Source organism: Heteronotia binoei, chromosome 18, assembly GCF_032191835.1.
Source record: "Heteronotia binoei isolate CCM8104 ecotype False Entrance Well chromosome 18, APGP_CSIRO_Hbin_v1, whole genome shotgun sequence".
NCBI classification, from domain to species: domain Eukaryota; kingdom Metazoa; phylum Chordata; class Lepidosauria; order Squamata; family Gekkonidae; genus Heteronotia; species Heteronotia binoei.
The window spans coordinates 34994378-35020564 of NC_083240.1; the positions used below are offsets into that span (position 1 = coordinate 34994378).

The 26187-nt window shown below is 53.3% G+C and overlaps 1 protein-coding gene across 1 annotated transcript; it reads left to right on the top strand.

Moving 5' to 3' along the window:
- The first annotated feature begins 1998 nt into the window (after positions 1-1998).
- Positions 1999-26151, top strand: TRAF4 (TNF receptor associated factor 4). The gene is made up of 7 exons (XM_060258834.1): positions 1999-2189; positions 15282-15333; positions 16271-16375; positions 16574-16735; positions 20036-20197; positions 21147-21302; positions 24546-26151. Exons 1-7 carry the CDS (start codon positions 2047-2049, stop codon positions 25176-25178), a joined length of 1413 nt encoding a protein of 470 aa, XP_060114817.1. The 5' UTR covers positions 1999-2046; the 3' UTR covers positions 25179-26151.
- Positions 26152-26187: the final 36 nt, after the last annotated feature.

Here is a 26187-nt window from a genome sequence, read left to right on the forward strand (position 1 = left end):
CCATGCTCCTCTTTGGCTTCTGTGTTTTGGAGGAAAGTCCAGCCGCAAAGGGCAGGAATATACCATGGAAGGGGACCAACAGCCCAAGTGAGACACCAGACACCCCTGCAAGGGCCCTCCCAAGCTGTGCTGAGTTGGAGCCTGTTGGAGAAAAGGGCAGATCATGCGCAGACCAAGTTCTGGCTTCCAAATGGAATCTCCAGCTACATCTTGGGAAGAAGAAAGAAGCTGAGCCCAGCAAACTACTTGGTGGTCTCCTCTGATCCCCAGGGAATGGCATTGCAGCTTGCAGTGAGGGGGGCAGGGCACATTTGGCACAGGGCGTCGCCCTCCAATGCACCCCCCTGGCTATGGGCCTGTGGGACTCCCTCACAGCTGCAGAGCCCCCCCCCCCCCAATGAAAAATGTGGAACACAAAGCCTTTACTCCCCTCTTCAAGAAGCCCAGGGTGGGAGGGCTGCACAAAAGTCTTTAATTCAAACCGAGTGGAAAACAGCTGAGCTCTTCCTGGACAGCGGCTTAAGCCCCATCCCCACATAGCTTTGCAGGGTGTGGTCAGGAAGGAAAAGGTCTGGGCATGGGGCAAGTTGCCCTTTGGGAAGCAAAGGTGTGAGGTGGAATTCTGGTGCCAAATTATTCCAAATGCTTCCCTCCTCATTGAAGCTTGAGTTCATGGGTTCCACAGCAAGGGTGCCATTCACCAATCTAGATTCCAGACCCAAACTGGGTGATCCACCATGGCAGCAGCAGGGGGGAAAAACCAGCAGGAACTTGTTTGCATATTAGACCACACCCCCTAATGTCCCCATTGTTTCACACGGCTTTTTGGGTAGAAAAAGCTCAGCATGAACTCATTTGCATATTAGGCCACGCCCGTGACGCCAAGTCAGTCGGAAGGACCTTCCTGCTCAAAAAAAGCGCGCGGGGGGAGGGGGGGAATGTTTTGGCCAGCCACTTTGAAGGGCGCATCTGCGGAGGCTTTTCCAGGCCGGCCCTGCCACTAGGCAAACTTGGCAATCGCCTAGGGCGCTCGCCCTCTGGGGGTAAAGAACTGGGCACCCCCATGTGACTCAGTGAATGAGATCTCCCATCCAAATACTTGCCAGAGTTGGTCCTGCTCAGCTTTTGAGATCTGACAGAATCCGGCTTGCCTGGGCTATCCAGGTCAGGGAGCAATTTCAAGTTTTGTGCTTTTAATTTTCCCCACAAGTCATCCAGGGTGCCAGATAATCTAGGGCCGGCCCTGCTTTGCCGGAATGTCCAGCTGTGTCCAGCTGTATATTGCAGACGTTTCATTCACACAAGCAATGCTTTGGGGTCTGCCGGTGGGGAAAGGAGCGGGCCCCTCCAATTGTGGAGGAGCAGTTAGGAGTCTTGTGCCAGGGCCGAATTCTCACCTCATCAGTGTGGTTTAGTGGTTAAAGAGTACAAGACCAGCATCCGAGAAACCTGAGTTTGGGCCATGGAAGCTCCCACGGTGTGTGAACTTCAGCCCCCTCCGCTCTTTCGGCCTAACCTACCTCACAGGGTTGTTGTAAGGACAAAATGGTGGAGAGGAGAAGGACGTTAAGCCTCCCCGATCCCCCCTGGGGAGCCAAACGAATACCGACAAGACAGCAGAGAGCCGAGAACCGGCAGGCCCCCGTGGCATCCGGCTGGCCCAGGCTGCAACCAAAGCCGTCGCCGTCAGCGCCCTCGAGGGCACGCCCCGCTGCAGCCCGTTCCCTTTCGGGAGAGCGGCGGAGGCGTTCTTTTTCCTCTCCTGTCGCTCTTAAAGGCACAGGCGCAGACTCGTCTGGGGGCACGAGCGGCGTTGGCAACCCTGCCCTCCCTTGGCTCTCCCGAGCAGGCCGCGCACAAAGGGAGGCGCATAGACGCGGAGCGCTAGGACCCGGCGAGGCCGCCCGTCGGAGGCGGAGCGGAGGCGAGCGAGCGGGGCAGGCAGGCGGGCGGGCAGGCAGGGGACGCGCAGAACCTGAGCTGGCAGCGGCGGCTGCAGGCGGCGGCAGGGCTGGCGGGCGAGGCGCCCTCGGGGCCGCCTGGAAGATGCCGGGCTTCGACTACAAGTTCCTGGAGAAGCCCAAGCGGCGGCTGCTGTGCCCGCTGTGCGCCAAGGCCATGCGGGAGCCGGTGCGCGTCTCGACCTGCGGCCACCGCTTCTGCGACACCTGCCTGCAGGAATTCCTCAGGTCAGTGGCCGCTGGGCAGGGCCCGTGCCGGGCTGCTGCGGCTGCCGCCCCATGGCTCCCGGGGCCAGGCGGGGGGCGCTGGCGGGCGTGTGCCACAGGGTGGGTGGGTGGGTGTGCGCGTCCGGCCGCGGCCAAGAGCCCAGGCCCGGGAGGAGCGGCGCCCACCGAGACGTGCCTTCGCCCCCCTTGACCCACCGGCCGACCATCTGGGGGGCGGGGCGGTTGCCAGCCCGGCCGCTGGGGGGCGCCCGGATCGTTCTGCCGAGAGAGGGGCGGGCCGGGGAGGGGGGGGCCGCTTGGAGCCGCGCCCTCCCTGGGTCGCTTTACCCCCGCTTGGTCCCGAGCGCAGGCGACGCGCAGGCATGGGCAGCAGGGCCCCGGGGGCGAGGGTCCAGGGCAGCCCCCTGCTGCATCGGGTGAGGGGCTGACCTCGGGGAGGGGCTGGCCTCCTTCCTTTCCGTGCAGCGCCTCCTTTCCCTGGTGCCGTCGCAAGTGGGGGGAGAGAGCAGGGGAACAATAGACGGGCGTGGGGAGGAAGGGGGGGGGAGAAGGACTGGTCTCCTCGCTCTGAACGCCTGGGGGGCTCAGCTCCGGCTTTTGGGGGGCGCCGCTGCGTTTCTGCGCCTCCCCCTCCCCTTCCATGAGCACGATCCGGACGAGGGCACGGGGGGGGGGGTGCTGGGCATCCCTCTTGGGCGAACTTGAGCCGGCTGTCGGCGAAGCGTCCTCCTGGACATTCATTCTCCACCCGCTGGAAGAGAAAACCGCAGGCTGAGCTGGGGGTGGGGGTCGTTCGTCTTAAATCCTGCTCTCCCCCCCCCCCGCGGAGCTCAGGAGAGCCCGGACGGGCAGCCTCCCCTGCCGCTCTCCGGTATATCCTGGTGGAGGAGGAATTAGGGAGGCCGGTCTCCAGGTGGCGGCTGGAGGTCTCCCGGAATGTCCCCAGGTCTCCAGGGAACAGAGATCAGCCACCCCCCCCCCCCCAGGAGATGGCTGCTTCGGAAGGTGAACTCTGGGGCACTGTGCCCCACTGAAGTCCCTTCGCCTCCCCAAATCCCACCCTTCCCGGGCTCCCCCAACCTTCCAGGTTGTTTCCCAGCCAGGAGCTGGCAACCCTCAGGGATTGGAACCCAGAGCTTTCCCTGCATTCTGCTAACCATTGGGCCATACTGCCTGATTCACAGCGGCAGATGCCATCAGAACAGCAGCTTCGCTAGGAACTCCCAACACCCCCCCCCCCCAATCTTTGCTTTTTGCTCCTGCCTTGATGGTCCTTTATCCCCCTCCCCCCAGAAGTGACACCTGTGCCATGCATTGACATCCAGGCCTGCCCCTTTCTCCCACCTCCCTGGAGTGGTTGGTGGGCCTCTCTTGTCTTCCTTGGTAGCGGGTGTGTGCAGTGGGGGTGGGGAGGGGGATGCCAGGAGGCCAAACACGCCTGGGCTTGCCCCTGCCAGAGGAACATAAAGAGCGTTTGTGTTTTCAGGAATGCAGCTGGTGGTATTTTCTGGGGCTGCCGCTTCCTCCGTTCCATGGGGGTTGTGTGCGCTTGCGTGAAGACCACAGGTGTGGAGCCAGTTCCCTGCTGTGGCTGGGGTTCGGATCCCCACTCGGCAAAGCTTGCTAAGTTGACCTTAGGCCGGTCCCGCACTTGGCCTAGCCTACCTTGCAGGACTGTTGTTGAGGGTAAAAACGGAGGAGAGGAGAACTGTATGCTATGGGGCGGGGGAAGAGACTAAGACTGGGGCTGGGAACTCAGCTGTTGGAGACCCCCAGGGCTGATAGAAAAAGTGTGTGGCATACGTGCACACTTCTCAGGCAGAGTGGTGACTTCTAGTCTGCAGCTGAGCACTGATTCTAACTGGATTGCCAGGACCAAACCCCCCGGGTTTTTTTAGAGCAACTCCGAAATGTAGTGGCCCTAGCAGCTTCTCTCTGTGCATGCACAAAGTACCTTTTCCCATTGCTCTAAGTCAGGGATCCCCATCCCCTGGTCCGTAGACCGGTACTGGTCCATGGCCTGTTAGCAACGGGGCCGTGAGTTGTATAATTATTTCAATATATATTACAATGTAGTAGTAGTAATAATAATAAGACATTGGATTTATATCCTGCGCTCTACTCCGAATCTCAGAGTGGCTCACAATCTCCTTTATCTCCCTCCCCCACAACAAACACCCTGTGAGGTGGAGGGGGCTGAGAGAGCTCTCCCAGAAGCTGCCCTTTCAAGGACAACTCTGTGAGAGCTATGGCTAACCCAAGGCCATTCCAGCAGCTGCAAGTGGAGGAGTGGGGAATCAAACCCAGTTCCCCCAGATAAGAGGCCACACATTTAACCACCACAACGCACCCAAATAAAGTGCACAATTGTATCATCCCGAAACCATCACCCCGGTCCGTGGAAAAATTGTCTTCCACAAAACCCGTCCCTGATGCCAAAAAGGCTGGGGACCACTGCTCTAAGTTACCTTCAGTGCCTCCCCCCTCACTGCTGGAATTCCTTGCTTTATCCCCTGCCAGCTCTGGGCACGGTGACCTTCGGGCCATAGTTCCACCGGGAAGGTTAAAGGCAGGGGCTGATCCCTCCTCCGCCCCCCAATGCACACGCATGCTGCTGCCTCAGCACATTCTCTGCGCAGCCGAGCATGATGGAGTCTTTAGTGAGAATTAATCCTTTGCATACACCCCCCCCCCTCCCTTCAGACTTCCCATCTCCTCTCGTTTAATGCTGGCACTCTCCAGCTTTTTCGGCTTGGGGTCCAGAGAGACCCTGTGCGTTGAAATGCTGTGTGTATACTGGAGCTCTTCTGGTGCATTCAAAACATTTCACCACCTGGTTGGCGGGTGTGTGTGTGTGTGTGGAGAAGCGGGGTGTGTGTGTGTGTGGAGAAGCGGGGTGTGTGTGTGTGTGTGTGGAGAAGCGGGGTGTGTGTGTGTGTGTGTGGAGAAGCGGGGTGTGTGTGTGTGTGGAATTCTAGACTGGTCTGATCCAGCAGGGCTTTGCCTGTGTTTTCACAACATGTGAGCTGGCCGCTCTTTTTGCGGCTACTGTACCGAGATGGGAGAAGTTAACTAAGCCAGACTCTCCGTTCTGAAAAGATACCCTGGGATATGGGTGAGTTTGTGGCTGCTTAGATATGTGAAGGCCCTGGAGGAAGGGGGAAAGGAATATTTTTGGAGAAAAAATTGTTTCTCCTGAGTTTTCCCCAACTGGAAAACTGAAATAAACTTGGATTCTTTTGTTCTCTTTTGGAATGAATGAATGAAAATTCATTTTTAAGACCATGGCTTACTCAGCTGATGTCTTAAATAATTTTTCACGCTCTACAACCTACAGTATGTAGTAAAAAGGTAAAGGTAGTCCCCTGTGCAAGCACCAGCCCTTTCTGACTCTGGGGTGACGTCTCATCATGATGTTTTTGCAGCAGACTTTTTATGGGGTGGTTTGCCATTGCCTTCCCCAGTCATCTGCGCTTCCCCCCCCCCAGAGCTTTTTTTTTTCCCTGGAAAAAGAGGTGCCAAAACTCTCAAGAGAGAAATGAAGGAGAAACATATAGATGTCCCTCATGAACTTATAAACATTTTTTAAAAAATGTTTCTGTGAAGAGGTTCTAGAACGCTGTTCCGCTGCGTTCCCACAGAAAAAAAACCCTGGTAGTAACAATTCCTTTGTATCCTGTAGAGCTATCAAATATATTTTCCAAGATACGTTTATTTAGATGTGAAACGCTTTTTGACAGCAGTATCCTATAATGTGATCTGCAGTAAACTCAGGTTCCATGTTTTCAGTGTTATGAAGTGTAACATTATTGAAACGTGCTGGTGTTGTGATGGTGTGAGATTGTTTCTGTCAAAATATTGATTTCTTTCCATGACTACAACACTTGTGGTATAATTTCAAGTTTCGTTCCCCTCCTATATGGCAAAAACCTAAATACATGTGATAGGGTGGCAGAGAGCACAATGATTTGGCAGCTGTGTATTTGCAATTTTGCTCAAAGAATTACACTTTCAAACGGCAGACATATGCCATTAAATGCCTTTTTATATCGGAAGCAAGTGACAAATGATGTGTTTTATTTTGTTAAAGCAGCAAGATAAGCTTAAGTTTGATAGGAAGGTTGAGTATTGCAACCAGGGCTTTTTATCCTGGGGGAATAGAGTTCTGGAACCTCTTTATGGAAACAGAAGTTTAAAAGTTCACGAGGGGCACATGTTTCTTCTTCATTTCCCATTTGAGAGTTCTGGCACTTCTTTTTCCAGAAAAAAGCTCTCGTTGCAATTATTTCAGTCCCCCCCCTCCTCAAATTAAAAACTGTGTGTGTTTTGGGGGGAAGGGAGCTTCTATTTTTGTTTTTCTTCTGGCTACAAAAGGTTCAGAAGTTTTACATCTCTAGGCTTGTTGCTTTCTTGGCCAGGAGGAGAAGTCAGGCAAAGTGAAGAGTAATTGAGAATAACCCCCCCCCCTCCAGCTTCTTGTCCCAGCCAGGTGTACAGAACACCTGACCTTAATGTGCTCTTGAAGCACTCTGATTTTTATTATGATTTCTCTCCTTGGATTCTGAACTTTGTCAGGACCTGAACCCGTTTCTGCAGCTCCTCTGCTTGCGCAAAGAGCTCAAAGGGGCTGGCTTCTCCTGGGCAAACTGGCGCCCAGCTCCTGATTGTATTGGTTTGGAAAGATAAGCCTTTTTTCCTCCCATCTTCCCTTCCCATAACAAAAGGAGGGCAGCTGTCAGAAGGGGAATCCCACTGCCTCCTTCCTGAAAGGATTCTTTACCTCCCCCCCACCCCCCCCCCCCACCACCCCCCACCCCCCCCGCCAATTAATAGAGGAGAACTGTCTCTGTGGCCAATAACCAGCTTAAATTCTTTGGTGGGCAAACCATTTGGAGCACACCATAGCAAATGAAATCCCTGTAGCCAGGGCAACTGCTATCTGACACTAGATTCTGCCAATCAGCATGCACTCTGGCATGGCCACAAGCAGGGGTTTTTTTGTAGCAGGAACCCCTTTGCATAGTAGGCCACACACCCCTGATGTAGCCAGTCCTCCTGGAGCTTACAGCAGGCCCTGTAAGAGGAACCCTGGAAGCTCTTGGAGGATCAGCTGCTTCATGGGGTGTGGCCTAATATGCAAAGGAGTTCCTGCTATTAAAAGCCCTTGTCACAAGGGACTCTGTGATGCCTCATCTTTGATGCTTTTCTCTGTGATGCCTCATCTCACCTCAGCCCATGACCTTTCAGCAGGGTTGCCAACTCTGGCTGGAGAAACTCCTGGAGATTGGGGTGTGGTTCCAGGGAAGGAGCTCAGCAGGATGTGGTGTGATAAAACCCACCCTCCCAAAGTGGCCATTTCCTCCAGGGGAACTGATCTCTGCAGTCCAGTTGTAATGCTGGGAGATCTCCAGACCTCACTTGAAGGCTGGCAACTCTGCCCTCTGTGGGGGGGCAGTTGCTTGGAGGGCTCGTGCAACCTGGCTGGTCTTGGATTCTCAGCTGACACAAATGTGTGTTGCCTCCCTTGAGTTGACGCCGGATGAGAACATCAAAGAAGCCATGTTGGATCAGGCCAATGGCCCATCCAGTCCAACACTCCGTGTCACACAGCGGCCAAAAAACCCAGGTGCCATCAGGAGGTCCACCAGTGGGGCCAGGACACTAGAAGCCCTCCTACTGTTGCCCCCCCCCCCCAACCACCAAGAATACAGAGCATCACTGCCCCATTCAAAAGAACATAAGAGAAGCCATGTTGGATTAGGCCAGTGGCCCATCCAGTCCAACACTCTGTGTCACACGTTGGGCAAAAAAGCCAGGTGCCATCAGGAGGTCCACCAGTGGGGCCAGGACACTAGAAGCCCTCTCACTGTTGCGCCTTCCCAAGCACCAAGAATACACAGAGCATCACTTGCGCCAGACAGAGAGTTCCAGTAATACTCTGTGGCTAATAGCCACTGATGGACCTCTGCTCCAGATGTTTATCCAATCCCCTCTTGTCTATGCTTGCAGCTGCTGCCACCTCCTCTGGCAGTGAATTCCATGTGTTCATCACCCTTTGGGTGAAGAAGGACTTCCTTTTATCCGTTCTAACCCGACTGCTCAGCAGTTTCATTGAGTGCCCACGCGTTCTCGTATTGTGAGAGAGGGAGAAAAGGACTTCTTTCTCTACTTTCCAGACCCCCCCCCCCATTGTTAGCACTTCCTGCCACACAGAGTCCTTGGTGCTCCCCACCCCCTCCATACCAGGTCCTGCACCATGCTGATGCCAACCTGCCAGCCTTCACTACACTTGAGGAGAAAGCATCAGTGAGCAGGAGAAGGAAGCCGGGTGGTCTGTGTTTGATTCCTGGGTCCCACCAGGGTCCCGCTTGCCAGGCCTCAGTGCCACTTTTCCCACCGAGGATCACAGCAGCCTGGCACAGGACGCTGGGATTTGGCTGACATGCCCAGAAAGGTCTGTGGGGTGGCAAGGGGATTGTTTGTGCCGCCTTCCTTTCTGGGATGCAGGAGCCATGGAGCTGCTCTTAAACTGATAGGTTCTGGGGCTTGCTAGTGGCCTTATCCCTACCCCTGGAATCCTGGGTTGGAAAGGGCAGGTGCCCTAGAAGGGCCCCGTGGCTGAGATCCCCTTTGCACATGATGCTGGCAGACAAGCACAGTTGCCCCCTGAGTGCTCCGTGCCTGTTCCTACACCAGACATATGTGGCCAGAGCTGGCCCCGTGCTGGTGTGCTTAGCAGAATTGCATGACCGAGATGCTGGGTGCTGCAGCATGGCATTCGAATCAGGCCTGGGTTATCTTTGCCTGGCTGCCTGCACACTTTCGGGGCAGGACTGTGGGGAAGGGAGGGCATAAGAACGCCATTCCTTTTTGGCCAATGGAATGGGGATGGGGTACACAGTGAGCAGAGCTACAGTTTGATGTACAGAGCCAGTTTGGTGTAGTGGTTAAGTGTGTGGACTCTTATCTGGGAGAACCGGGTTTGATTCCCCGCTCCTCCACTTGCACCTGCTGGCATGGCCTTGGGTCAGTCATAGCAATCGCAGGAGTTGTCCTTGAAAGGGCAGCTGCTGTGAGAGCTCTCTCAGCCCCACCCACCTCACAGGGTGTCTGTTGTGGGGGAGAAGATATGGGAGATTGTGAGCCGCTCTGTCTCCGATTCAGAGGGAAAAATGGAGTATAAATCTGCAGTCTTCTTCTTCTACCTACAGCTAGTGGACAGTGGTGAAGAATGCAAAGTGGTACAAAGTTGTACCACAGAGTAGTACAAAAATGGTGAAATTAACACATCATCATGAGGGTTCTCCCCAATAAGAGCTGCTGATTGCAAATATGAGAGTCTGTCTCGATTATTCCATCTCCTCTCAAGGGTCTCATCCTTCCCAAATCCCCTTTTTTGGTCAATTAATGGCGTTAGAGGGGAAGGCCTGTCAGCAGGAAAGGCCTGTGGCAAATCTTGGAACGTTTAGGATGTCCCCCAAGGTTCCTCAGCATGATCATCCAGCTACACGAAGACCAGCGAGGCCAAGTCAGACACTGCAACGACCTCTCGGAGCCCTTCCCAATAGGCACAGGTGTAAAGCAAGGCTGCGTTCTCGCGCCAACTCTCTTTACGATCTTCTTTAGCACGATGCTTCAAAGAGCCGCAGTAGATCTAGATGATGACGATGGTGTATACATCCGCTATCGCACCGATGGCAGCCTGTTCAACCTGAGGCGACTAAAGGCACACTCCAATACAATGGAAAAACTCATCCGAGAGCTACTGTTTGCTGATGATGCTGCACTCGTCTCCCACTCGGTATCAGCTCTGCAGCATATGACGTCCTGCTTTGCAGAGGCTGCCAAGCTATTCGGCCTAGAAGTTAGTCTGAAGAAGACAGAAGTTCTCCACCAGCCTGCACCCCAGGAAGATTATCACCCCCCCTGCATCACTGTGGGTGAATCAGTTCTGAAGACAGTCCAGCAGTTCAGCTACCTGGGGTGCATCATCTCCTCAGATGCCAAGATCGACAAGGAGATTGACAACAGGCTGGCAAAGGCAAACCGTGCATTTGGCCGACTGCACAAAAGAGTGTGGAGCAACAAGCATCTGAAAAAAGGCACAAAGATCAATGTTTACAAAGCGGTTGTGATGACAACCCTCATCTACGGCTCCGAATCGTGGGTTTTATACCGTCATCACCTGCGACTCCTTGAGCGCTTTCATCAGCGCTGCCTTCGCACCATCCTCAACATCCACTGGAGTGACTTTGTGACCAACACTGAAGTCCTCAAGCGGGCGGAGGTTACCAGCATTGAGGCACTGCTGTTGAAGACGCAGCTGCGCTGGGCAGGGCATATTTCTAGGATGGAAAACCACCGCCTTCCCAAGATTGCCCTGTATGGCGAACTCTCCACCGGCCATCGAAATAGAGGGGCACCAAAGAAGAGGTACAAGGACTCCTTGAAGAAATCCCTTAGCACCTGTCACATCAACCATCACCAGTGGTCTGACCTAGCCTCAGATCGCAAAGCATGGAGGCACACCATCCACCAGGCTGTCTCTTCCTTTGAGAACGCACGCATAGCTGGTCTTGAGGACAAAAGGAGATTGAGGAAGAATCGCACTGCTACAGGACCAACCCTAAATCAGACTTTTCCCTGCAGCCGCTGTGGCCGGACCTGCCTGTCCCACATTGGTCTTGTCAGCCACCAGCGAGCCTGCAGCAAACGTGGACTATTGCACCCTTCTTAAATCTTCGTTCGCGAAGCCAAGCCGAGAGAGAGAGAATGGCATCAGAGGGGAGCACGCGTTCTTCCGTGGACGTGCAGCAGAGACGTTTGAACCGCCCCCTCCAATGAGGAAGTTTAAAGGCCGTGACTCATTTGGAGAGCTAGCGTGGAGGGACTTCCCGTGCAGCCCCCCCTTTCCCCTTCTGCTGGCATCATCACAAGTGCCGCCAAAGCCACTGAGCACTCTGGGTGGCTTTGGACGGGAAGCAATCGGATGGGTTGGGATTTCCCCTTTCCCAGACGTGGCCTCCTTCGCTGCTGTTGACTCTTTGACAGGAATGACCTCTGATCCCAGGTGGCTGCTGTCTGGTCCACTGTGGACACTGCTAGGGGAGGGGGGCCGGCTGGAGGGGGCTTGGGGGAGATTTTGTTGTCAAGCTTGCTTAATACTTTGGGGGGGGGGCAGTGCTTGATTTGACCTACACTTGGACAGAGCTTTTTTTGTAGCAGGAACTCCTTTGCATATTAAACCACACACCCCCTGATGCAGCCAATCCTCCTGCAGCTTACATTAGACCCTGGACAAAGAGCCCTGTAAGCTCTTGGAGGATTGGCTACATCAAGGGGTGTGTGGCTTAATATGCAAAGGAGCTCCTGCTACAAAAAAAAGCCCTGTACTTGGAGCCCAGGAAGGATTGCAGGAGGAATAAGGCTGTGCATCTTGGTAGGGTTAGCTGTAGCTTTTTTTGCAGGTGGGAGGAAGTGGCGGGAGGGGGCAGGAGGGAGAGGACCAGGGCTCTTAAATCTGCTGTCCCAGGCGACTGTGGGGGTGGGGGGCTTCGCTGCACACACGGATGATTGAGGGAGTAATCCTGTGTCTAGACTTGGGCCCTTCAGATTGCCCGGAGGGGAGGAGACCGCTTTAACGCAGCTGCCTGCTGCTCCCTGGAAAATCCCCCATTTGCTGGAAAACTGGCACGTTAGGGCAAGGGCATCCAGCCCGGGTACCTCTCTCTCTCATGCCCGTGGTCCTTTTGTGTTTGGAGTTAGGCTTTCAGTGGAGGAAGAAGCAGCCATGTGGTCCCCACCTGTCATCTCCCCCTGCGGTGAATGAGGACTTTCTTGGTTCAGGGCTGGGGCAGACTGGAGGACAGCGGGGCAGAGGGAGCTTCCAGCCAGGCTCCTGTGCCAAGAGAGCCAGGCTGGCGGCATTGGCTGTCACTTGTGGGCCCCTGAATGGCTGCTGTGCCCCGGCAGCAGCTAACGGCCCCTGCCAGCATTCTGGTTGTAGCAGCTGTTTTGGCTTTCTTTTCACTGGGTGGGGTTTTTTTTTTGATGCATGCAGGAAAGTACAGCCCACGATGGATGCTGGTGTCCTGCTGGGTCAGACTGAAGGAGGCCTCTCCAGGCCAGGGTGTTTCCCCTCAGGAACATTGCAAACAGGGCGCGGAGGCAGCGGCCTTGTTGGGTCCCCGAGGTCCCCTCTGGTCTGGGGCCTGGACTGTTGAGGGTTGTGCGTGGGAGGGCCTCTGGCTGGCACCTTCTGAGAGTGCTGAGTGGGCTAGGAGGGAGAAGGGAGAGACCTGCCAGGACAGCTGAGGTGTTGGATCGGCAGGGAGTTGTTTGGTTGGCAGAGGTGGGAGGTTTTAGGCAGATGGAGAGGATTAAAAGGGGGGGGGGGGGAGGTGACGCCAGACTCTCCCAGGTGGATATCTGGGTAATGAGGTCGCTGCAAGCTTTTGGAAAGGGGGTGGTGCTTCTGGAGGGGCCGGAAGGGGGGGGCGCTTTGGCAGGTGCCATTCCGTCTAGGTTGGGGAGGGATTGTTGAGTGGGCCCTGCCCTGCCTGGTGGGCTGCATCTGTCCTTCTTCCTCGAATTGGGTTAAATGTTTTTTTAAAAATTGCCTTGGAAGCGCAGACGCTTTGCACGGTATCCCAGTTCTTCCACGTTTTCCGGTTATGAGAAAAATGCTATTCAAACAAACCGTGCAGATGATCTGATTCCAATGGCAACAAGGGAAAGAAATTTTGCTTAATAAAGTTAGAAGCTTACATGACGTATTCATGTAGGTACACTTAACCTTGGGGGCTTTTTTTGTAGCAGGAACTCCTTTGCTTATTAGGCCACACACCCCGATGTAGTAGCCAATCCTCCTGGAGCTTACAAGGCTCATAGTGCAGGGTCTACTGTAAGCTCCCGGAGGATTGGTTTCATAAAGGGTGTGTGGCTGAATAGGCAAAGGAGCTCCTGCTACAAATAAAAAGCCCTATGCAGTGAACAGAGGAACTTCAAAAAGCTCCAAGCCCAGGGAAAGAGAGAGAAGAGAGGTCCCATATAAGATGACAAACAAAAGGCAAGCGACAGCCAAAGAGGGTGGGGCCAGTGAGAATTCCCTTAACCCTTTCCCTCCCAGATCATCTTGCATGCGGAGTGACAACTACCCAACACCCTGTGGCTGGGCTGCTGTTACGGCTGGTGTCCGTGAAATTGTGTGTGTGCCTGTCTTTCTCCCTCATGCAGCCAGGTAAAGGTGCAGTAAAGCAGTCACTGGCTAGAGCTTCTAAGGAGCGCCTGGGTTCCACATTCAAGCTTTGGGCTTATCTCGTAGCCTTGCTGTGACTTGGATAGCCCCAGCTGGCAGGCCCGTAGCTACGGGGCGGGGGGACAGGCACATCCTTTCAAACCCCCCTTCCAACTGCATGGCCCCCTCCATTGCAGGACCCCTAATCAGTCCCCTTTGCTCACCGCCACTCTGAACAAGTAGAAGAAGAAGAAGACTGCAGATTTATACCCCGCCCTTCTCTCTGAATCAGAGACTCAGAGCGGCTTACAATCTCCTATATCTTCCTCCCCCACAACAGACACCCTACGAGGTGGGTGGGGCTGAGAGGGCTCTCACAGCAGCTGCCCTTTCAAGAACAACTCCTGCAAGAGCTATGGCTGACGCAAGGCCATTCCAGCAGCTGCAAGTGGAGGAGTGGGGAATCAAACCCGGTTCTCCCAGATAAGAGTCCGTCTGGAGCTTACAAGGCTCATAGTGCAGGGCCTGCTGTAAGCTCCAGGAGGATTGGCTTCATCAGGGGTGTGTGTGGCTGAATAGGCAAAGGAGTTCCTGCTACAAAAAAAAAAAGCCCAAACTGGCATTGCTGCTGGTCTTTTCACTTTTTTCCTCTCCCCTTCCCTAACACAGTGTGCAGAGAAAAGAGGGCGGGGGGGGGGGGGGAGCTTGTGCAACTCAAGGCAGCTTACAGTGCCAAGAGTCCAGGGTCACCAAATTGAGTGCCGCCCCCCTAGACAACAAATCCTGCTGTGGGCTCCACCAGACATACAATCCTGGCTACGGCCCTGCCAGCTGGCCTAGTCTTGTCAGATCTCATGAACATATGAAGCTGCCTTATACTGAATCAGACCCTCCTGGGTCCATCAAAGTCAGTATTGTCTTCTCAGACTGGCAGCGGCTCTCCAGGGTCTCAAGCTGAGGTTTTTCACACCAATTTGCTGGGACCTTTTTTTGGAGATGCCAGGGATTGAACCTGGGACCTTCTGCTTCCCAAGCAGATGCTCTACCACTGAGCCACCGCCCCTCCCTTCTCAGAAGCTAAACAGGGTCAGCTCTGGTTAGTCCTCGGATGGGAGGCTGCCAAAGAAGTGCAGAGTTGCTGTGTAGAGGCAGGCAATGGCCGAGCCACCTCTGAATGCCTCCTCCTGTTGAATCAGACCATCCCAGTCAGTATCGTCTACTCAAAGTGGCAGCAGCTCTCCAGGGACTCAACTCGGAAGGTTTTTGCCTTGGCCTTTCGACTGGAGATGCTGGGGATTGAACCGGGGACCTTCTGTGCGTGCCAAGCAGATGCTCTACCACTGAGCCATGGCCCACCTTCAGTTCTTGTTCTCTACAATGGGGATCATGTTTTCTTTTGGGGAGGGAACGGCATGAGCCAAAAGAGCCTTTTGTCAATGCAAAGGTGTGGCGTGCTTGATGGGGAAAAGTTGGTTTTGCGATTGTTCTGCAGAAGCCTGGGTTTGGGTTTTGGCTGCCATTTTGGGGCCCCTTCTTAAGGCGTGTTTATGCTGTCCAAGACAAGCGCGGCTCACAAACTCCTAGGAGCTATAGGAGATACATAGTTTTTGGCGGCGGCAGCAGAAATGCAGCGGAATGGGGGCAAAGAAGCAGAAATGGGCACATGTGCCGATCTGGTGGAATCTGGCTGTTCTCAGCGCACACTTTTTTGGGGGTAGGGGGTGACTAATGCTGAGTACTGTCTGTGATGTGGGCTAGATGGATCTGTCTGGGTTTTCACCTCGGTGAGAAGGGCGGGATATAAGTCCATTAAATAAATAAAATAAATAAATAAATTTCTTTATTGCTCTGTGCAGCGAAGGGGTCTTCAAGTGTCCGGAGGACCAGCTGCCCCTCGACTATGCAAAGGTGAGCCCCGGTTGATGCGCATGGCCAGTGCTGCATTCCTGCTGTTCATTCTTTGGTTAAAAGCCCAGCTGCAAGCTTCTTGGGCCACGGGACCTGTGCGTCCTTTGGCTAGTGGGTTGCATGTGGAGGGCAGCCATAAAATGGGGTGTGGGAACGCTCCCTCTCCGCTGTGGAGTCTTGTGAGCAAGAATTCTACTTTGTGAGCTACCTGGTGTGAAAGCTGTGAGCTGCTGCATGAATTAGGTTGTTCCGGAGCCATTATTCCTGAGCTAAGACAAAGCCTCCTGAGCTGGAGGCTAAAGAACTGTGAACTAGCTCACACTAACTCAGCTTAGCTTTGATGCAGAGGTCCGTCAGTGGCTCTTAGCCACAGCGTATTGTTGGAACTCTCTATGTGGGGCAGTGATGCTCTGTATTCTTGGTGCTGGTGGAGGGGTGGACAGTGGGAGGGCTTCTAGTGTCCTGGCCCCACTGATGGACCTCCTGATGGGACTTGGGGTTTTTTTGGCCACTGTGTGACACAGAGTGTTGGACTGGATGGGCCATCGACCTGATACAACATGGCTTCTCTTATGTTCTTATGAACACTGGTGTGGGGTCTTATTGGCATCCACTGATGTTTTGCTTTCAAAGTCGAAGGCAGCAATAAAACGGGGAGGGGATTCTTTTTGGAACTCCCTAACTGGGGCAGTGATGCTCTGTATTCTTGGTGCTTGGGAGGGGCAACAGTGGGAGGGCTTCTAGTGCCCTGGCCCCACTGATGGACCTCCTGATGGCACCTGGGTTTTTTTGACCACTGTGTGACACAGAGTGTTGGACTGGATGGGCCATTGGCCTGATCCAACATGGCTTCTCTTATGTTCTTATTGGCATTGAGGGATGTTTTGCTCCCAAGTCCCTGCAGATCTGACCTCTCGTCTCCTCCCACCCCTTCCAGATCTACCCAGACCCCGATCTGGAGGCTCAGGTGTTAAACCTGGCCATTCGATGCATACACAGCGAGGAAGGGTGTCGTTGGAGCGGCATGATCCGGCACTTGCAGGTGAGAAGCTGAACTGCCAAATCCCTCCTGGAGCATTTTGGCATGGGGCGTGTTGAGCGAGTGGAGGGTCCTTGGGCCCTGGATGTGGGACCCAGGAGGAGAGGGATGTGCTGGGGGCTGGATCAAGGGGTGACTGGGCCGGAAAGGCGGCTGCTGAGGCCCTGCTCCTTTCCATTTCCTCTCTTCTGCCTTGTGCAGGCGCACCTCGGGACATGCAGCTACAATGTGGTTCCCTGCCCCAATCGCTGTGGCACCAAGCTGAGCCGCCGGGACCTGCCGCCCCACCTGCAGCATGACTGCCCACAGCGCAACCTCAAGTGCGAATTCTGCGGCACCGACTTCACCGGGGAAGCCTTCGAGGTGAGGCCGAGGGGTCTGCTCCAGCCACCGGTGGGGCTGCAGATGGGGATGGGGTAGGGTCACTTGGTTTGGGGTAGGGTTGCTAGGTCTGACTCAAGAAATATCAGGGGACTTTGGGGGTAGAGCCAGGAGACTTCGGGGCGGAAGAAGAAGACTGTAGATTTATACCCCGCCCTTCTCTCTGAATCAGAGTCTCAGAGCGACTCACAATCTCCTTCCCCCACAACAGACACCCTGTAAGGTGGGTAGGGCTGAGAGGCTCTCTCAGAAACTGCCCTTTCAAGGACAACTCCTGCCAGAGCTATGGCTGACCCAAGGCCATTCCAGCAACTGCGAGTGGAGGAATGGGGAATTAAACCCAGTTCTCCCAGATAAGACTCCACGCATTTAACCACTACACCAAACTGGGTGGAGCCAGGTTGTGTGTGGCATGCATGATTGAACTCTGAAGAGAGTTCCAGCCATCACATTTAAAGGGACCGCACGCCTTTTGAACATATGAGCATATGAAGCTGCCTTATACTGAATCAGACCCTGGGTCCATCAAAGTCAGTCTTGTCTTCTCAGACTGGCAGCAGCTCTCCCAGGTCTCAAGCTGAGGTTTTTCACGCCTACTTGCCTGGGCCCTTTTAAATGCCTTCCCTCCATTTGGAAACAAAGGATAGGGGCAATTTCTTTTGAGGCTCATAGAATTGGGCGCCCTGGTCCACTCTTTTTGAAACTTGGGCAGTTTTTTTTTTTGAGAGGCGCCAGATGCTATGCTGAAAATTTGGTGCCTCTAGCTCAAAAAACAGCTCCACCCGAGCTCCAGATACCCACAGATTGATCCTCTATTATAGTCTATGGGAATCGGTCTCCATACGGTATAATGGAGTGTCCAGCGGACATTTCCCTCCTCCCCCCCCCGCTTTCTGATAACCCTGAAGCAGCAGGAGGGCCTCCATACTGCGGGACCCCCTGCCCCCACCTGAGGATTAAGCAACCCAAGAGCACCACAGAACGAATTTCATAGGGTCTGCAAGAGGGAGTTATTCCACCGGGCTTTTGACTGAGGCAGCGGGCGTCCCTTTCCAGTTATTATTCCATCAGTTGGCCTCTCTTGGAGCGACATTGTGTCTTACTACAGTGCTGTCCTGCTATTACTACCATCAATTAATCTGGGCCTGTAATTGCTTATCCTGTGTGGCGTGCCCTTCCCGCCTGTGGTGCACTTGTTTATTGTTTTCATCTTTTCTACTTCTTTCATTTTAATGTATTGTTTTAACTCGGAATTGCAGGTTTTTATTGTTATTACTATATGCCAGGGGTGGCCAAACCGTGGCTCGGGAGCCACATGTGGCTCTTTCACACACATTGCGTGGCTCTCAAAGCTCCCACCACTCCATTGGCTGGCTTGGAGAAGGCATTTAAAGTTGCTTTCTTTCCACTTCTCTCTCCCTCCTCCCTCCCCCATCTATTTTCCTCCCTCCCTTCTATCCATCTTGCGGCTCTCAAACATCCCACGTTCATATTTTGTGGCTCTCACACATCTGATATTTATTCTGTGCGGCTCTTATGTTAAGCAAGTTTGGCCACCCCTGCTATATGTTGTGATCCGCCCTAAGCCCGTTTATGGGAAAGGGCGGGATATAAGCCTCCTAAATAAATAAAAATAAATAAATAAAATGAAGTAGAAACACCAAGTATACTGAAGAACACTACTGAAACACATTTACCCTACAAAAATCGATATCATATTGAATATGCTTCATAAATTAATCAATAACAATATCAAAATGGGAAAGTGCAATAAAGGTCTTTAGGAACTCTTAAGCCGTTCAATTGTTCCAACAATCATCGCAGTCCAGACTTCAAAAGCTTCACAAATATTCTGCCCACTCCTGCGGAGGGGATTTAAAGTGCGAGTGCTTGAAACTGGGAGGGCCCTCTTCCCCAGTGGCCGCTCAATCAGGCCTCTGTGCTGCTTAGTTTCCAGCAGTCTTGCCTCCAGGAACCACTTCCCTTTGTCAGAAGGCAGTCTGAGTTTGAGCTTCTGAAATCCACTGGCCTCTTGCTAGCTTGTGCGGCTGCTGTTTCGGGCCGCGAGACCTTAATGCCGGAGCCGCCGTTCAAGGTTCAGGAAGGGGTAATTGGTCAGGAGGCAGCTGTCACGGCTCCAGTGCAGGTGGGCAGTTTTCAGACTTCTTGCGAAGGAAGCAAAGAGGATTCTTGGGTTTGGATTCAGACCTCCAAAGGAGTTTGGGAAGAGCTTTATAGAGGTGCTGGGAAGGGAGTCCGCAAGAAAGAAGTTACAAAGGCTGCCTGTTGTGGCCCAAGATGCAGTGTGCGTGTGTGTGCGTGTGTGTGTGTGTGTGTGTGTGGTGGGGAGGGTCTTTTCTGTTCTTTGAATGCTGCCTTTGGCAATTTGGGAAGGTGCATCTAAGTAAAGAAACATAAGAGGATTGTTCGAAACCAGGGCTTTTTTTGTAGCAGGAACTCCTTTGCCTATTAGGCCACACCCCCTGATGTAGCCAATCCTCCAAGAGCTTCCAGGGCTGTTAGTACAGGGCTTGCTGTAAGCTCCAGGAAGATTGGCTGCATCAGGGAGGTGTGGCCTAATAGGCAAAGGAATTCCTGCTACAAAAAAATGCTGTTTAAGACCATGCAAATTAGGGAGGAGAGATGTTGAATTTTGGCTTATTTGGAAGTAACTTGCCCAAGTTTTAAGAGCCCCGTGGCACAGAGTGTTAAAGCTTGCAGTACTGCAGTCCTAAGCTCTGCTCACAACCTGAGTTCGATCCCTGGTGGAAGCTGGGTTTTCAGGTAGCCGACTCAAGGTTGACTCAGCCCTTCATCCTTCTGAGGTTGGTAAAATGAGTACCCAGCTTGCTGGGGGGGAAAGTGTAGATGACTGGGGAAGGCAATGGCAAACCACCCCGTAAAAAGTCTGCTGTGAAAATGTTGTGAAAGCAACGTCACCCCAGAGTCAGAAATGACTGGTGCTTGCACAGGGGACCTTTCCTTTTTCCTTTCCTGCCAGTTACACTCAAAGGAAACAAAAGAGAAGCCTGAGAGACGTCTGCTGGCTGCCAGTCCCTTTTCTCAGGATGCGGCCTTTGGGGAAAGGAAATGCAGAGAGTGACTTGGATGAATATGTGCTGCTCACAGATATCTGTAATAGGAAGGTGACTTTCCTGGGATAGGAATAGAATTCTGGAATGAAGGCTTCCAGGCAGGTGTGACTTTAGGTGGTGCATTGTTTGTTCTTTTTGGCAGACGAACTGCTGATTTCCCTGACTGGTTTTGTGACTCTCTTCCCAGAACCACCAGGGCCTCTGTCCCCAGGAGAGCGTGTACTGCGAGAACAAATGTGGGGCACGCATGATGCGCAGGCTGCTGTCGCAGCACATGCTCGTGGAGTGCCCCAAGCGTACCCAGCCCTGCAGTTACTGTGCAAAGGACTTCCTGTATGACACCATCCAGGTGAGACTTGGCTTTGGGAAAGAGAGACCCGAAGGCCACAAGTAGAGGAACTGGAATGGGTGCAGTCTGGGGATTGTAACGGCTTCCAGGAGGCAGTGTGTTGTAGCGGTTAAGAGTTTCAGAGTAGTGTTGGGGAGACCTGAGTTCGAATCCCCACTCTTGCTGTGGGAACTCACTGGGTGACCTTAGGCCAATCACAATCTCTCAGCCTAACCTACCTCACAGGGTTGTTGTGAGGACGAAACGGAGGAGAAGAGAACGATGCTTTGGGTCCCCGCCAGGGAGAAAGACAGGCATAAATTAATTAAACTAACAATAAAATAAGGTGAAAGGTTGAGAAAAGGAATCTGGGGCTAGTCCTGGGGGGCATTTTTGAGAGGTGTGTCAGGCTGCATTCATAAGAACATAAGAGAAGCCTACTTTCTAAAAACATATTTTTAACACTTCATGGCTGTAGCTGAACGTCTTTGGAGACACGACATCCATAGATGTTCCGACTGGAGCTTTGACAGTAATAACAGCCAAAGCTCCCTGCAAATTCTGTGTCCCTCTGTACCATTCTAGGGCTACTGGTGGAAGAAGAAGGAGAAGACTGCAGATTTATACCCCGCCCTTCTCTCTGAATCAGTCTCAGAGCAGCTTACAATCTCCTGTACCTTCTCCCCCCATAACAGACTGAGAGAGCTCTTCCAGAGGCTGCCCTTTCAAGGACAACCCCTGCCAGAGCTATGGCTGACCCAAGGCCATTCCAGCAGGTGCAAGTGAAGGAGTGGGGAATCAAACCCGGTTCTCCCAGATAAGAGTGCGCGCACTTAACCACTACACCAAACTGGCTCTCACTATAGGTCACAGTCTGAAGAAACTGGCAGCTGAAATTTAGAACACTTGCAGTAGTATATTTTTTTAAAATTGTGTCTTGAAGTTGCATGAGAGTTTCCTTTGCCTCTAGAATCACGAGTACCAGTGTCCACGGTACCCTGTCCCATGCCCCAACCAGTGTGGGGTGGCCAGCATTGCCAGGGAAGACCTTGGTGGGCACTTGAAAGAAAACTGCACGACGGCCTTGGCACTCTGCCCCTTCAAGGAGGCTGGCTGCAAACACCGGGTAAGCCCATGCTTCTGTTTTTCTCTCTCTGAGCAGGCTTCCGGGCAGTCTTCCCTCTAAGCTGAGTTAAGTGTGAGCTAGCTTGCAGATTGTCAACCTCCGACTCACACATTTTCTTCTTGGCTCAGGAAGGATGACCCCAGAGCACACTAGTTTATACAGTAGCTCACAACTTTAATGCCAGTAGCTCACAAAGTAGAATTTTTGCTCACAAGACTCTGCAGCTTCGAGGGAACACTGCTTCTGGGGCAGGTGAGTCCGGCAGTGTCCGAGTGCTCTGACTTTCCCTCCCGAAGGCACACGCTCTTTACTTTCTTGCCAACTTCCTGCTGCCAGCAAGAAAATAAAGCACAAAGCTTCTGTGATTACCAGCCTCAAACACTACAGAAAAATAACGATATTATCAAAAGGTTACTGTATTCTATCTAACATAAAGCACGGACACAACTCAATAACGTAGGATGTTCTGTTTCCTAAATTATTGAGTTGTGTCTGTGCTTTATGTTACATAGAATACACTAAGCTTTTGAGAATATCGTTAATGTTTCTTTAGCGTTTGAGGCTGGTAAACACGGAAGCTTGGTGCTTTCTCTTCTCGCTGCCTACCACCGTGGCTCTCTTGCCGTGTTACTTAACTTTCTGCTGGCAGCACTCCTTTGTTTGACAGCTGGCTTTTCACCTTCCTCGCCTTTGTCGGGAATGGATGCACGGTTGTCAGCTTGCCCGGCTCATGGGTGTCATTAAAACAGGAGGAACTGCAGATGTTTAAGAGGACAACCTAAAGAATTCTAGCTTGGGATCTGGAGATTTGTCCTGTTGTAAGACTCTCTTGTAGGACTCGCAGTCCAGATTTCCTAACGTTTCAACCCCTGCTCTTTGCTGCCTCCCTTATCACTGGTGAGTAGTCGTGCGGGAGCAGGAGTGTTTGTTTATTAATAAATGCTGGGTTTTGATAACTGTGTTAATGATTACAGTGCTGCAAGGTCAGCGCAGACCATACAGAAAAACCGCTTCCCTGTAGCTGGGTTAGGGAATTCACAACACAAGGGGTGTGTATGTGTGTGTGTGTGAGAGCCGCCATTAAGACACTTCCGACGTGTGGCAATGCTCCGAATTAATGACCTCCGAAATGTCCTGCCATTAACAGCCTTGCTTAGGTCTTGCAAACGGAGAGCATTGAGCCAGTACATGTCATGCTGGGACTTTTCCTGTTGCCATTGGCTTTTCCTATCATTACTGGCTTCTCCAGTGATCTTTTCATAATGTGACCAAAGTACGATAGCCTCAGTTTAGCATCCTTGGGTTCTAGAACAGGGGTGTCAAACATGTGGCCCGGGGGCCAAATCAGGCCCCTGGAGGGCTTCTATCAGGTCCCCCGAGCAACTGACTGTCATCTGCTTCCTTCTCCCTCTCTCTTGCTTCCTTCTGCATCTCAGCTTGCCTTGCCAGGCTTGCTCAGTCGCACAGGAGCTACAGAGCAAAACCTTTATTTTCTCCATCGGTTGAGGCCCTTTCCTTGACAAGGAGGGGGGAGGGATAATATCTCTCAGTTGCACAGCAGAGCTACTGAGCCAATCCTTTTTCCTTTCTGTTGGCTGAGGCTCCTTTCCCTTCTGGTCCCCTGGGGAAGGAAGGAAAGAGCCAGAGCTTCCTTTGCCTAGTTCCCTGGATCCCATGGGAGAGATACAAAGCACCTTTGAGACCAACGATGCTAATGCTTTAAGCGTGTTTTATTTATTTTTTTTTTTTAAATCTTTGTGTTTTTCTGTGTCCTTTGTAAAGTTTGTATCTCTGCTACCTTAATCTTAAATAGGAACACGCATGACCGGGCCTGGCAAGGGTCAGATCAGGCCCTTGTAACAAATGAGTTCGACACCCTGGTTCTAGAGTCCACTTGTTTGTGGGTTTGGCAGTCCATGGTATTTGTAAAACCCTTTTCCAACACCACAAGATGTAGCGGTGGCTTTAAAAAAGAAAAGATGAGATAAATGAAGGGAGGATGCTGCTACCCATGCTAGATAAATGGAGGCAGTGTACTGGGAATGCTAGATGCTGACGTGAAAACAGGAAAGCTGTCCTTGTCTTGGAGACAGAATGCTGGGCTGGACGGAGCCTGGGTCTAGGCCAGTAGAAGGGTCATAAGAACATACGTAAGAGAAGCCATGTTGGAGCAGGCCAATGGCCCATGCAATTCAACACTCCGTGTTAGACAGTGGCTAAAAAAGACTGGTGCTATCAGGAGGTCCATCAGTGGGGCCAGGACACCAGAAGCCCTCCCACTGTTGCCCACACCCCCCCCCCCCCCAAGCACCAAGAATACAGAGCACCACTTGCCCCAGACAGAGAGTTTCATCAATACCCTGTGGCTAAGAGCCACTGATGGACCTCTGCTCATGTACATGAACACATGAAGCTGCCTTATACTGAATCAGACCCTGGGTCCATCAAAGTCAGTATTGTCTGCTCAGACTGGCAGCGGCTCTCCAGGGGTCTCAAGCTGAGGTTTTTCATGCCTATTTGCCTGGGCCCTTTTCAGTTGGAGATGCTGGGGATTGAACCTGGGACCTTCTGCTCACCAAGCAGATGCTCTACCACTGAACCACCGTCCCTCCCATAAGAACATAAGAGAAGCCATGTTGGATCAGCCAATGGGCCATGCAGTTCAACACTCCGTGTCACACAGTGGCTAAAAAAACCAGGTGCCATCAGGAGGTCCATCAGTGGGGCCAGGACACCAGAAGCCCTCCCACTGTTGCCCCTCACCCCCCAGCACAAGAATACAGAGCATCACTGCCCCAGACAGAGAGTTCCAACAATACCCTGTGGCTAAGAGCCACTGATGGACCTCTGCTCGTGTAAGAACATAAGAGAAGACATGTTGGATCAGGCCAGTGGCCCATCCCATCCAACACTCTGTGTCACACAGTGGCCAAAAAAACTCAGGCACCATCATAAGGTCCATCAGTGGGGCCAGGGCACTAGAAGCCCTCCCACTGTGCCCCCCACCAAGCACCAAGAATACAGAGTATCACTTGCCCCAGACAGAGAGTTCCATCAATATGCTGTGGCTAAGAGCCACTGATGGACCTCTGCTCCATATGCTTATCCAACCCCTTCTTGAAGCTGGCTATGCTGGCAGCCGCCGCCACCTCCTTAAGTAATATTGTGAGCCACCTGGAGTGGGATGGGGGCGGCGGTGGTGGAGGATCCTTCAGGCTTTCTGGATCTGTCCTCTCTCCTCAGTGCCCAAAGCTGGCCATGAGTCGCCACCTGGATGAAAACACCAAGCTGCACCTGGGCCTGATGGGCAACCTGGTGGCCCGGCAGCGCCAGGAGCTGGCGGAGCTGCGCCGCGAGGTGGAGGAGCTGGCAGTGGGCAGCGACGGCGTGCTGATCTGGAAGATCGCCGACTACGGCCGCAAGCTGCAGGAGGCCAAGCAGAGGGCCAACTACGAGTCCTTCAGCCCCCCGTTCTACACCCACCGCTACGGCTACAAGCTGCAGGTCTCGGCCTTCCTGAACGGGAACGGGAGCGGCGAGGGCAGCTTCCTCTCCGTCTACATCCGGGTGCTTCCGGGCCAGTACGACAACCTCCTGGAGTGGCCCTTCTCCTACCGGGTCACCTTCTCCCTCCTGGACCAAAGCGACCCCTCTCTCTCCAAGCCCCAGCACATCACGGAGACCTTCCTCCCCGACCCCAACTGGAAGAACTTCCAGAAGCCCGGCCTGGGCCGCGCCTCCCTCGACGAGAGCCTGCTGGGTTTCGGCTACCCCAAATTCATCTCCCACGAGGACATCAAGAAGCGCAACTACGTGAAAGACAATGCCGTCTTCATCAAGGCCTCTGTGGAGATCCCCCAGAAGATCATGCCCTGAGCCTTTCCCCCCCTCCCACCTTCCTCCCGGGGGCTGGGTGGGGCCGGTGCCTGCCGTTGCAAAGGCACCCCTCTCTCTGGGTCAGCCGAGGGCTGGATTAGGGTGTGCAATGCTACCCTTCCCTCTAAGCATCTCCCACCTTAGGCCTCAGCTGCAAACGGGTCTCGTTCCGCCCCCTTTCCTCCTGCCGAAGGTGCTAATTGTTTCGGCCCAGCCTCGTTGGGGACCCCCTCCCCTTTACCGAGAGCAGCTGGGCTGCCTCTGCCCCCCCCCTCCTTCCTGGACCTGGCCTTGATGCCACAACCCTTGTGAGCTTGCAGGGTTCTGTAGAGCAGGGGTGGCCAACGGTAGCCAATGGCTGGGGCTGATGGGAGTTGTAGGCCAAAAACATCCAGAGAGCTACCTTTGGCCACCCCGCTGTAGAGGGCCGATCCAGGCTGATGGTGCTGTGCCTTGACTCCCCCAGCCCCCTTTCTTCCAGCAAGAGGCCAGGATTCCTGTGTGTAAGGGAGACTCCCCTCCCCACCCCATATTCAGGGCCTGACAATCCCCAATCCTTGAAGCTGCCTGGCAGTCACTCTGGCATCACCTCTGCTGCCCGCTCTGCCTCCGGCCCCTGCAGACAAGTCAGCCAGTGCCTCGAGGTCTCTGCAGCCAGGGCTGCCGGCGTCTCCTGGGATCGAGCATCGCTTTTGTGCAGTGGGGGCGAGGCCCGCGGTGCCCTTCTCCAAAGAGCCATATTTTCTACTCGAAGAGCTCCCCCATCCTCAGGGTGGAGTGGGGCTGGTCCTTCCCCACTTGCTTCCAGATATGTCTGGGGGGAGAAGGGGTGCACTTTCCTTGATTCGGTTCTGTTCTGAATCCCGGAGCAGCTCTGACCTTCTCCGCCCCCCACCTCGGTGCGTTCCTTTCTTCCTTTCCCGTCTCTTTTGTGTTTTGTGTGTTTTTTAAAATAAAAAATTCCTTGTATTTATTAACTGGGTTTGACTGCTGGTGAAGGTGCCAGGTG

What these genes read in the sequence shown, in the direction of transcription:
- TRAF4 (XM_060258834.1), top strand. Translation starts at nt 2,047, where the DNA reads ATGCCGGGCTTCGACTACAAGTTCCTGGAGAAGCCCAAGCGGCGGCTG. An exon ending in TCACCGGGGAAGCCTTCGAG is followed by an intron (nt 16,736 to 20,035) that starts GTGAGGCCGAGG and finishes CTCTCTTCCCAG; the next exon opens with AACCACCAGGGCCTCTGTCC. An exon ending in AGGCTGGCTGCAAACACCGG is followed by an intron (nt 21,303 to 24,545) that starts GTAAGCCCATGC and finishes CTCTCTCCTCAG; the next exon opens with TGCCCAAAGCTGGCCATGAG.